Source organism: Corapipo altera, unplaced genomic scaffold, assembly GCF_003945725.1.
Source record: "Corapipo altera isolate COAL_440 unplaced genomic scaffold, ASM394572v1 76, whole genome shotgun sequence".
NCBI lineage: Eukaryota > Metazoa > Chordata > Aves > Passeriformes > Pipridae > Corapipo > Corapipo altera.
This window is the reverse complement of record NW_020884964.1, coordinates 1,362,653-1,374,805: the sequence shown is the minus strand read 5'-3', so window position 1 is coordinate 1,374,805 and position 12,153 is coordinate 1,362,653. Positions and strand designations below refer to the sequence as shown.

The 12,153-nt window shown below is 52.2% G+C and overlaps 1 protein-coding gene across 1 annotated transcript in view; it reads right to left on the bottom strand.

Moving 5' to 3' along the window:
• Nucleotides 1–5,541: 5,541 nt before the first annotated feature.
• The window catches only part of PTK7 (protein tyrosine kinase 7 (inactive)), a 37,217-nt gene continuing 30,605 nt past the window's right edge, over nucleotides 5,542–12,153 (bottom strand). The window contains exons 15-20 of the mRNA XM_027664646.1: nucleotides 8,143–8,298; nucleotides 7,730–7,962; nucleotides 7,101–7,181; nucleotides 6,869–7,020; nucleotides 6,613–6,791; nucleotides 5,542–6,392 (exon numbers count right to left, since the gene is read on the bottom strand). Of these exons, the coding sequence (XP_027520447.1) occupies nucleotides 6,232–6,392; nucleotides 6,613–6,791; nucleotides 6,869–7,020; nucleotides 7,101–7,181; nucleotides 7,730–7,962; nucleotides 8,143–8,298 (962 nt within the window). The 3' untranslated portion in view covers nucleotides 5,542–6,231. The remainder of the gene's footprint in view (nucleotides 6,393–6,612; nucleotides 6,792–6,868; nucleotides 7,021–7,100; nucleotides 7,182–7,729; nucleotides 7,963–8,142; nucleotides 8,299–12,153) is intronic.

Genomic DNA, 12,153 nt, shown 5'->3' with positions numbered 1-12,153 from the left:
GGGTCAGGCCGGCCCCGCCATGGCCCCGCCGCGCTCCGCGCTCACGGCCCCGCTCCGCCGCCGCCCCCGCCGCGCCGCGCCGCCCCCATATAAAGCGATACAATGTTGCCTTTTATGGCGAAGGCGCTCCTTATATGGGGCGAGCCGGCGCCCCGCCGGGAGGCGCCGTCCCATTGGCTAGCGGCCGCCGAGCACCGGCGCCCATTGGCCGGCGGCTGGCGTTTGATTTGCATACGGTCCGACCGCGCTCGCGTCACCCCCGGGTTGAAACACGCAGGGAGGCTCTTAAAGGGACCGCACGGCCGGGCGGGCGGGGCTGGGACCGGCCCAGCCCAGCTGGGTTCGGTTCGGCCCGGCCCGGCCGTCCTGCGGCAGGGCGGGGAAGCTAGGGCTTAGACACCCGCGCTGCCAGCCCTCCCCTCGCCCCCTATTCCTACCGCCAGCTCCAGGCAGTCAGGTCCTCGTAGGGGACACACCACGTGGCTCAAAGATTGCCTCGCAATCCTCAGGATCTAGCCAGGAGGGGCTCCGCATCATCCTGCCTGCCTCTCAGACCCTGCAAGGGACAAAGTGCTGTCCCCCTTGTCTCTCTCTGGCTGCAGAGGCAGTGGGAGGATCTGTGGGCAACGTGGGTGCTCAGGGGTGTGCAGGACACAGGACTGAGCAGATATGTCTGAAATACACATTGCCCAAGCACAGGTTGATCACTAGTCCGAAGAGAAAGGGTCTTGATTTATCAGGATGGGCCACAGCTGCCTTCAAATCCACAGATGAGGATAAGGATGTATGACAGTCATCCATGGGTATGACAGACCACTTTGTACACTTGGGATGATGGCCGGGCAGGCCCCAGCACACATGGTAGCCCCTGCCCACCCCTGCTCTGCAGATCAGAGGGCTCCTAGCAGGTGGCACAGGTCACCTCCTCTGCCCAGGTGTGACCCAGGACCTCCACAGGAGGGACAGCCCACATAGCCAGGACAACTGTGTGCAAGGCAGGCTGCATGTGGTCCAGCAAAGCTGAAGGAGGGACCACAGCCTCAGAGCTCAAAGTTGTGAGAACAAAGTCACATCCTTGGCTGAGGAAAGGGCTCTCTCACACCCTGTCCTACAAACAGGAACTGCACCCCAGGGCAAGACCTCACCTGTGACAGGAGCAGCCCTACCACAGGTCCATCTTGTCTCCTGGGCACCCCAGGGAGGGTTCTGCAACTTGCACAAGCCTTTTCCATATCTGCCTCATCACTCAGAGGACATGCACGCTTGCCACCAGTCTTCCTTCACAGCTGTCTCCCAGAGCCCAGGGCCAACCTCCTACAGAGCAAGGGAGTAACTGCAAAACTAAACACCCCCCTCACTGCCACCACCGCCTCCCCCTCCTCCCCGTCAGCCATGCTCCTCCAGTGAGCACACATGCCATTTTTAGCTCCCAGCAGGGCTGCTGGAACTCACATGCCTCCATCACATGCCCTGGCCACCTTCCCTTCAAGCTGAGCAAACTACACCTAGCACAGGTGAGACTGAGGCCCTTCTATGTCATGCCAGACTGAGAAAAGATCAGCAAGACCCTCTGCATGGCTTGAGGCACCAGTTAGACTGGGAACAATAAACACATAGATCTGACAGCCAGAGCCAGGCCGGTCTGCGTGCCTAGCACAACTGTACAACCATTGCAGGTTACCAGAATTTGGTTTTCTCTTGCTCATGAGATGGCTACACATTCCCTTCCTCTCCCTGGGCCTTCTGATGGCAGGGCCATGTGGAGGCCTTTTGCTCCCCAAGCTGCGGGAGGGTCTACACAGGCAAAAGGTGAGAGCTGGCTCATCCCTTCTGTTGCCATCTTTTCCCTCCCTGGCCTCATCTTGGGGATGTTTTCCAATACACTTGTCCTGCTTATGCTCTGAATGGGACCAGAGCCTGCCTCAGCTTCTGGAGATGCCAATCTCTCACCCAGGACAGTCAGATGCACGCTGTAGAGCCAAGCTGTGTCCCCAAGCCACTGTCACAGGCCACAGGACACAAGCTACCAGCATGCCCTCCCTAACCAAACCAACAGGCAGTGACAATGAAAGCAGCTTAAAGTAGGTTTTCAACCACTCGACAGTCCCATTTTATCTTCAGGGCTATTCTCATTTACAACCCCCCAGTCATAAAATTCCCATTTCTAACCCTCGTCTTACACAGCTTCAGGCACAGCACTTAACACTATGCCATAAAAGCCTCTTAACCTGATTACTCACAAGGTTCCTTCCGGACAAGTTGCCTAACAGCTCCGCTTTAGCATGGGCCCAGCTGCCAGATGCTCCCAGCATCACCCCAACCCTCCTTGCCCCCTTTTCAATCCTCCTCTAGGCCATTGCAACGAGCCCTTCTTCATCCTTTTCCAGCTCTTCATCCATATTTCAACTGGGAGACTATTAAACGCCCTCTTCACTGGGTGCTGGGGTTTCATGGTTTCCATCCTGTTCCTGATCTTCCTACTACTGATACTTCAGCTGCTTTTTTTTGACTGCTGCGGAGTACAGGTAGCTGCTGTTTTTTTAACAGGCAGATCTCTTTTATGAGCAGTAACAACTAGAATGGCGGTACTGCTGCACGTGTAAAACTAGGTTAGGGCCTTTCTTAATGTGCTTTTTTTGGTCAGCAGAGGGGTGCACGAATGGGGCTGCTCCATGAGGGGTGACTAGCCACTATCTAAGGGTGACCCCATGCCCTCATGAACAGGTCCCACAGTACCTGATCAGAACCGAGACAGGTTTCGGTATCAGGTTCCATCCACAGAGCAAACAATGAACCAAGTCCAGTATCTACATAGTCATGAGATAGAGCCAAAATCAGGACTGGATAATAAAGCCTATGTGCCTTATTTACAAGACAAAACCAAGAACGCCTACAAAGTTGCTCAACGCAAACCTGAAGGCCCAGGCTTGAGCTTAAATGCAGCTCAAGAGTGTGTGGAAGTCCCAGTTGAGGCTGCTTAGGACCATTAAGGCCCATTAGTTCCCCCACAGGTGCTTGACACAAGGCTGCAGAAGGTCCACAGGGCAACAGATGAAATTGGAGTAAACCAAAAAGCCACACAGTAGATCTGTGCATTCACTGATCAGGGGTGCTCAAAGTATACATGGGTGCAAGGGGAATCTGGATAACCTTCTGGCAAGAAAAAACATCAAGGACTGCTGGAAATGCCTGGTTTGGAGGTCTTAATGTTTTAGGGAGTTGTTATTGGGACGAACATACACCTACTTGCTCTTCTCTTACACTGTTCAGTAAATGTTCAATTTTGGCCACAGAAGGTGGCCCACTAGGTGAACCCTTGCTCTGATGGAACCATGCTGTTTTTCCTGGCCCTGGATAATCACATCTTTAAGGTGTTCCTTCAGTTTGGGCTGAGGCAATTGGATCCCACCTCTGCCAACTGCCCAAGTCCTCTCATTCTTCTGTAGGGGTTTTGGCTAGGACTGTATTTGCTCAGCTTGCTGTTTCCAATTAGTTTGGCCAACATCTGTCCTATCCCCAAGAATACAGAACATTTTCATGACATCACTTCCAAAAATACACAATCCCAACCCCCATCATTCGGCACTATTTGGGTTTGGAGTTTGTCCTAGCTTTAGTGACTTTCCATTTGGATGTTTCCCTGTAGTCACCAGGTCTCGACTGCACGGCAAACAGGTACTCAAGTCTCCAGGATGTGTTGGGATAAAGAAGATAACCCAATCCTGACACTGCTCACTGAACAGCTCACTGCAGCCATGGTGTTCCCTCCCAGTACACAAGATACCTGCATGAATAAAGCTGCCAGAACAAGGATGTTACCCAAAAAATCCTTGGCATCTCTGTTCTCTAGTTATGGCATCACTGAGATTCTGCTTGGCCTAGGCCACTGCAAGTGGCTGCAGGAATCAGCCCAAAGGGTGCAGTGGTCCTGCCTGAAACGAAGGACAGCAGATAGGAAAGTCCACAGGAACAGGATGGATGAGAGAAATGGAGCAAAAGAACATCAAACAGCAAATGTGAGAGGTCACTTGCAAGTTTGAGAGCACATACGCAGCAGTGCTGCAACACTCATGCTTCAAAAGGGTTGCGTGCACACTGGAGAGAGGACTGAGGGGGTGACAAGAGGATCACGCAGCTGCAAGGGGGAGAAGGCAAGGCACATCCTGACACAGCCTGTAACAGCTCCTCCCAGCAGTGCCACCAGTCCCAGGCTGTGGCCAGGCCATCTGGTCACGTAGGCAGCAAGGGTTCAGAGTGGCAGTAACCTGCAGCCAAGTCCACCAGGAGCACTAGGTCTAGTGAACTAGACATGGTTGTCCCCCTCTAGAGAGGGGCCCAACACTCAGCCACTGCCAGTCTTAGCTTGCCAAGAGGCCTTGGCCTGGGGAGACTCCATAGCTCCCAGCTGCAACACACAAGTGTTGGAAAACAGACAAACACTTTCGATAACTGTTCTATGGCCAGCAAACTTGCTTGCAGAGTTTCCAAGCAAGCCATTTCCTGGACCAAATTTGAGCTCAGTGTCAGCTAGCACACTTTCAAGAAATGAGCCCTTTTCACCCTCCAGTATCTCCGCAGCCTCTCTGGGTAGCAGAGGTGGGAAGCGGATCCTGGACATTTCTGATCCATGCCTGATTAAAGCAGAGCCATCTAGACTGGATTGTTCAGGATTTAAGCGGTCCAGGGTTGAGCATTTCTGATGATGATGGAGATGCTGTAGCTTCCCTGGGATTCACACCTTTGTTACCCTCGAGGTGAAGCATTTTCTCCAATACCTAATATGAAAGTCCCTGGTGCAGCTTACCCCCATCACCTCCAGTTCAGCCTGAGTAGGCTTCCTGGAAGAGCTCAGATCTGTCTCTATAACTCCCCAACACAGAGCTGAGCAGCAAGTGAAACTGCTGGTCTGCATCTCGGTCAAACTCTGCATCTCACTATGTCTCCAAGGGACTTGGCTCATGTTCATGCTGTGGGGGCTGGGGCTTCTTGTACATTATCTGCCCACCTTTCCTTTCCCAAGGAGAGACTGCCAGGACCCTGCCACTGCTCTGGGCCATTAGCACAGAGGAGAGGGTTGCAGACCACATATGACAGCAGGATTTCCCCCAGTATCCCCATACAGGCCTGGCCCTACAAGCTTCTGTGTTCCTCAAGAAGCAGCAGCTGTGCAAAACCACAACCCAGTGCTGGCTGCAAAGCTGCCCCAGGCCACAGAGGTATGTGCACAAATCCCATTACTACCTGAACTGCGGGGAGACTGTCAACGTGTCCATAAGTGGTTGTTTGCTTGGAGTTTGAGAGAGACATTTTCTCTTGAGACACCTGTTCCTGTTGGAAGGCAACCCATGACTGCCCAGAGAGACAGTAAGCGCTGAGGCAAAGTGCTCCCTCAGGGAACACAAAGCTCAAATTCATCTGAGAAGGGGGCTAAAGGGCTAAACACAGGAGACAGATGCCTGAAGAACTGGCCCCCAACCCTTCCCAGGAGCTATGTGGAAGAAAACAGCTATCTGACAGCAGCATCTTACAAAGACAAAAAAAAAACCAAAAAAAAAAGCGCCTTCTTTATTGAGAGCAGCACATAAAAACCCAACAAAACCCAACCCTTCTTGGCTGCAGTACCCTCCACTCAAGCAAACAAACTAACCCACTCTAGGCTGCATTCCAGTAACAGAAATACTATGGTAGGGAGGAGTCAGCGCTCTGGAAGAGGGAGAGGGAGAGAGGGGGCTCTGCCCAGAGTCATAGTACAAAAAAAGGCACAGGGTAACTGGGAAAGGTAGTGAGCTCCTTCATATGCCAGGCACTTTGTGCTCCTGTTGGCTGGCCTGTACCCATGGGGGTTTGGGGAAGTCAGGCATGCCTAGCACAGATGGACGGAGAGAGAGGCCGGGCCAGGCCGGCAGGTATGGACGTGGCGAGCAGGGACACCCCAGCTCTCACTGGATGAGGGGGAGCTGCGCTCCATCCACACCAGCAGCCTAAGGGCACCGGGCTGAGCAGGCGGAGAGCAGGAGGCAGCAAGGGCTGTCTTTTGGGACCTGTGGAGGAAGGAGGTGGGGCTGGGGTACACTGGCTTGTGCTTTGAGTCCAGCAGCTGCTGGCACTGAGCTGCTTGCTGGCACATTGGGGTCGGGCTCAGCAAGGGGCTGCAGGAGTGCCAGGGGCTCCCCAGGCACATAGAGACCCCCTTCCACCCCGCCACGTCCTTCACCAGCAAGGGCCGGATGCTCAGGCTTTGCTGTCAGCTGAGCTGTCCCCAAGGGTGGTGGCGAGCTCACTGAAGGAGGGCCGATCCTTAGGGCTGGGGGCCCAGCAGCGCTGCATCAGCTTGGCCAGGCGGGAAGGGCAGCCCTCGGGGTGCGGGAGCTTCATCTTTCCTGACTGCAGACCTGGCATGAAAGAAAAGTTCAAAGGGCGATAGGGAAGGGCTGCGATCCTCTCTGGGGAGTTCAAGAGGGCAGCAATTCTCCATGCAGGCTGGGACAGCCTCCTCAGACAGATTAGCATCATGTCAAGAGGAGGGACATCACACACCTTGTCTGGCCACCTTTACCATATGAAAAGAAATTAGGCTACAATTTCAGAGACAGCGCAAGGTACTCCACATACCTGCTAAGACCTCATCATCTGCCAGTGGAGTGTAGGGCATCTCCCCATGCGTGAAGACCTCCCACATGAGCACCCCAAAGGACCACACGTCCGACTTAGTGGAGAACTCATCTTCCAGCACAGCTTCAGGTGGCATCCAGCGCAGCGGGATCCAGGCCTGGCGGAAGTGGTAGTACTCACTGTGGGCAGGACAGGCAGGCAATGAGATTGGCGCCATTCCACCCCCATTCATTCCCCTGTCAGGCTCCCACTTGACCTGTTGTACACGTCCTTGCTGAGGCTCAGGGATGAGACCTTGACCTGCCGCTGGGCACTGACCAGGCAGTTCCTGGCTGCCAAGTCCCGGTGCACAAACCTGCCATTGGAGAGATGCTCCATCCCCAGGGCCACCTGTGTGCAGAGAGACACCTGACCCCAGAGAGGTGTCAGCACTGGCTGTCCTCCTTTAGGTCCCCAACCCCACAGCACTTCAAAAGCTGCACTGTCACCTTATGTTTGGTAGTGAGAGGCTGTGGCTTCAGAGACTCATCTTTGCTCTTCGAGATCCTCAGGAACTGCTTCAGGTCCCCCTGGGAGACAGAAAGCAATTAAGACACAGCACCTCTACATGCGGCCAGTCTCATCAGTCCTTGCAATGCCTGGATTTGGCAGACCCACAGATCCTCATCTCCTGATGTATGGTCCCTGCCTTGCAGGGCAAGCCAGTATCTTGCTTCTGGGCCTCAACTGGCTATGATCAGGGCAAGCAGGCCTTAAGTCTCCAGGAGGTTTTTCACACCCCAGATTGATTTCCCTCCTACAAACTCCAGACTGCCTATAGCCCTTAGCATTCACAGCCATTCTGCAGCATGCAGTCCCACAGCTTAGCTTACACAGCTGAGTCCAGGACATAAACCAGGAATCAGGAGGATGTAAAGAACAAAGTCACCTCCAGGTCTTGCAGAAGAACTTCATTCCCCTTGAGACTCCTCCACAGGTTGGGAACAGCAGTAAGCTCAGCCTGGTATCCCTACACCTTGCCTGCCCTGTGCTGCCAGCCTGTTGTCACACTTGCAAGCCCCATGCCACTGTTGTCATCCCCCTGCTCCACTGCAGGCACTGCTGATAGGGCCCTTACCAAGTCCACATACTCCAGGACCATGTAGTGTGGCTCTGCCTCACGGCACAGCCCCAACAGCCGCACCACGTTGGAGTGGTTCAGCTTGCCAAACATCTCCGCCTCTCGACGGAAGTCCAGCTGCAGCTGCTCATCCCTCGTCTGCAGGCTCTTCACCAGGACCAGCACTTCCCCCTCACCATCTTCTGCACCTTTGGCCTTGGCCAGGAACACTTCGCCAAACTCACCCCTGCCTGAAAGTGCAGAGAAGCACATGGGAAGAGAGCGTGTGTTAGGACAGCATGTGTATTTGACATTCCAGTGGCTGCAGGGCCCTCAGTACCCCAGCACATTCCATTTTTTGGCTAGGACAGTTGGGGTTTCAGTCACGTTTCCTGCTGGAGAGGGGTCAGGGCCAGGGTAGCCCAGCATACCCAGGGTTGTGATCGTCTGCAGGTTGGAACGCAGAAAGTGCATCTTGTCAGTAGCACTGTGCCGCTTGCTGGCCCCAGAGCTGCTGCCCAGGTTGGTCAAGGCCACTTCTTCCTGAATCTCTGCTGTCATCTGCCCATTCTGCAGCAAAGCACCACCTGTGAGGGAAGCACAAATGGCTTCGGCATCCTGCCAGGCTGTGTAGAGAATGTTATATTGGGGCTTAGCCCCTTCTGAGCCTCTGACACTCCAAGCACTCACAACTGGCTCCAAGCACCCCAGCTTGATGTCTAGCCCCAGGCAACAGAGTGGCCTCCATGCAGTTGTTCCCTCTGGGCTCAGTTCCGGCCTCATCTCTGGCAGTCCTGCAGCCACCCTTGAAATCAGATGCTGAGCAATGGCTTTGGTCCCAGAACCAGCCAGCCCCATCTGGCCTTGTCCATCCCATGCCACTCAGTCATTCCAAAGCGGTGGCTACATCCAAACTACCACTGACAAAACTCCGCAGATCAACAGCAGAGGATGAGGTATGACGGAGAGATGGAGCAGAGTGAACCCTGCTCACTATAAGCACAGTCTCGTGGTGCCAAAGAGCATCTCAAGTCTATCTGACCTCAGCTGCTGCAGTCTTGATGTCCCTGCTCCTTACTCACTTCCCAGCAAGCCAGCAATGCTCATGTCTTCGGAAACCTGTAAGACCAGATCAGTCTGGACTTTAACTGGCTTCATTAAAGCAGTGCTGGGAAGTGCTGTCCTTGCAATCAATCCCAGCAAATTTTCTGCACAGGAACTCCACTAGAAATTTCCTTAGCATAAACAGAAGCCAAAGAACAGGACAACATTATTGTCTTGAGAAAGTAGAGAACTCTGCATTTTACAGGCAGCTTGTAGAGGAACAACTGCATAGATAGGAAACCTTGATTTTAAAGGCATTTTGGATCAGTTTGGATCAGACCTGGTACTTTGGAAATGGTACTTTCCATAAGCTGGAGGCAGGAGTTGGAATGTAAAGGAGGGCACAGCTCTGAGCTAAGGTGGCTGACACACTCTCAAGCATCACTCTGTGTACTACTGTGCACACTGCATTTCAGCTAGTCCTGGAACAAGCATTAGGCAAACACTTAGCCATGAAAAAGGAAATCACAAAATTAAGACTTAACCCAATAAAAAATTAACTCCAACAGGAATCCCACTGCCTGTAATTTCCATCAAAGGTTATTGTATAGCAGTGCGTGTACATGCATGCTTACAATGAAGGTGTACAAGAGAGGTACCAGCACATCCTGAGCAGGTTTGGCCACCCTGACAGGGACCATGGCTTTAACACAGGTAGGACTGCAGCTGTGAACACTGAGTTATGTTGACTTAAGAGCCATGGCTACTGACAGCCATACACTCTCACATGCTGGAGTAAGATTTGCAGAAGACAATAGTGAAAAAACACCACCTATCCTATAAATCAAAGCTTGATGCTACTTTAACTCTCCCTGTTTTTACACTAATTATCAGCAGGACTGTTTGACCCTGTGCTGTCTGCACTCATGACTGATCATGTCTTAAGACTACAAGCTTCACGCCAAGAAGATAACACAAGAAGACCACTGCAACTGTGCCAAGAAAATCCCGAAGGCTGTAGAGGGAGTGTGCTGCCACTGAGAGACAGCACCAGCAGGCAGCAAGAACAGATGCTTTTGAGAACAGACTGTTTTACAGAGCTTGGAAAAGGCAGTTAATAACAAGGGGACTGCAAAAATAACAGGAATTTAATCTGTGTATCCAGCAGTCCAGAGGCAAACCAAGTGTAAAGAAATGGCCTACTTTGCCCACCTGCCTGCAACACCTGAAGAAAGAGACAATGCCATCCTGCCCCAGAGACATTAGCACATGCCACCTCAGAAATCAGTCCCCACAGCCATTAGCCTCCCCAGAAGCTATGTCTGTATTCACCAAAAAAAAAAAAAGCAGCACAGTCAGACAGAGGGATACTGAGAGCAAGTACCCTTTTTATAGAGGATGTGGCACAACAAGGACATGACCTTGGAAGGTAAACTGACTGGTTAGGAGTGGACTAAGCCATAGGAAATCCATAGGAGGGATCTACTGCACATCCATAGGAAGGTCAAATCTTTCTGGATTCTGAGGGCACTGGACAAGTCAGCTGGTAGTCAGCCAGGGAATACTTGTAGTTACTGAGGTAGGTGCTGAGATACTTCAGCTAAAGAGACCACATCAAAAAGAGGCATAGAGTCAGATCTTTGAAGACTATGGTGAGTGGGATGACTCCAATGGAGCTGAGAGCAAACACAAACCACTTCTCCAGACAGGCTATGGAGAGGAATGTAGACATCTGGGCAGCTGGATCTGCTTGTAGCAGTGAGGATGCATCTCTCTGATAGCTAAACTGGTTACAGATGAAGGCAATAAGAAGAGGTAAACTCTGGTAGAATAAAAATATAATAAAGAGAGGCCAAGATAAAAATCTGAGACCACCTCAAAAAAGATTTTTAAAAAATCCTGTCCCAGGAAGATGTTGGCCAGTGCCTGCTGACACAGGTGAGCTGCCTGTGACTTGTCCACAGAAAGAGTTCACAGTAGTGACAGCAGCAGACCACAAAGCTGTAGAGATGCTCCCACATCCCTGCTCCCAGGGAGTTCCCCACAGCCAGACTTCTCTTCTGGAGGTTTGGCTCTGTTCAAAGTACCAATGCAAGAGGAAAACCAGGAGAGAAATCCAGCAGTTATGTTTTGCCAGGCCCTCACAGCAATTCGCATGTGATCAGGTCATGGCTGTGTGCTAGAGAATTGGGAGGGGAAACATCTGCACTTATGGGGAGGTATCGGGAGATTCAGGGGATTAAGGACAGCAAACTTGATTGTGCCCCATCACTTACAAGTCCTCACTAGTATCAGTGATGCAAGGACAACCACGTTGTCAAGAGAAAGCTGAAACAGCTTTTGGAAATGAAAATTATGCCCCAGAGATCTCTTGGGTTCATTGAAGGAGTCCTGTAGCTCACGCACAATGGGAACCCAGTTTAATCTATTTGCTGGGTCTCACGGAAACAGCTGTTAAAGAGCAGCTCAGCTGCTACAGGACATGAGGAAACATCCTCCAATGGACACACGGAAGGTAGGAATCATGGCAGTACAACACGTTGCCAACATGGATGGGGTACTGCTGGCAGCTGTTTGCCAAAGCTGCCAGTGCAGCTAGCAGCAAAGACAGAGGCCAGCTGAGGCCAGCTGCAGTGACACTGAGAACTGGGAGGTGCAGCCAAAGATGCAATGTGAGGCCCGAGGAAAGCAATGTCTTATCCACAGTGGTGGGCTCAGCCAGCTCTGTCAACAGGGAACTGAAGCCAGGGGCATAGCTGGGAAGAAGACATAGCACAGCTGTGTCACTCTGCAAGGTGGACGCACCAAATCCCGTCTGGGGCTCCCCATCTCAGGAAGGTGACAGCATAACTAGAAAAGGCACACGCAGGAACAACCAGACATACAAAAAGTTGTGTGTTCCAGTGCAGAGCTGGTAAGTGACAAGCTCGAAAAGCAAAGAGAGAATTTTTATATAATCTGTTATGCTCCAGAAGTCCTTGTTGGAGAATGCTGTAGATGCTCAAAGCTTGTAAGGGTTTCAGGGATAACAGAGTGAGTTCAGTGAAACAACTTCTCTCCAGCACCAGGAGCTGCTGAGCTGTGATTTGAAGAGGCCAGCAGAGTACTAGTATTTCATTACATTGCAATAGGGATCCTTTCCTCCTCTGGTGTATATGATGCCATGTACAAGTGTTGGGATGCAGGAGCAACACATAACTCAGCAGAAAGAGATGGCCACAATGTCAGGCTGGGACGCAGGTTTCACACCAACTTTCCTATTTCTTACCTGGTAGCAGGTCTCTTCCACCAGCCATAGACAAAACCAAGAGCAAGAGACCAAGGGCAAGGAATGCCCCTCAGACCCTCCACCACAGGCATAGGGGGCCAGCAGTGAAATCCCCACCCTCAAGGGTGTC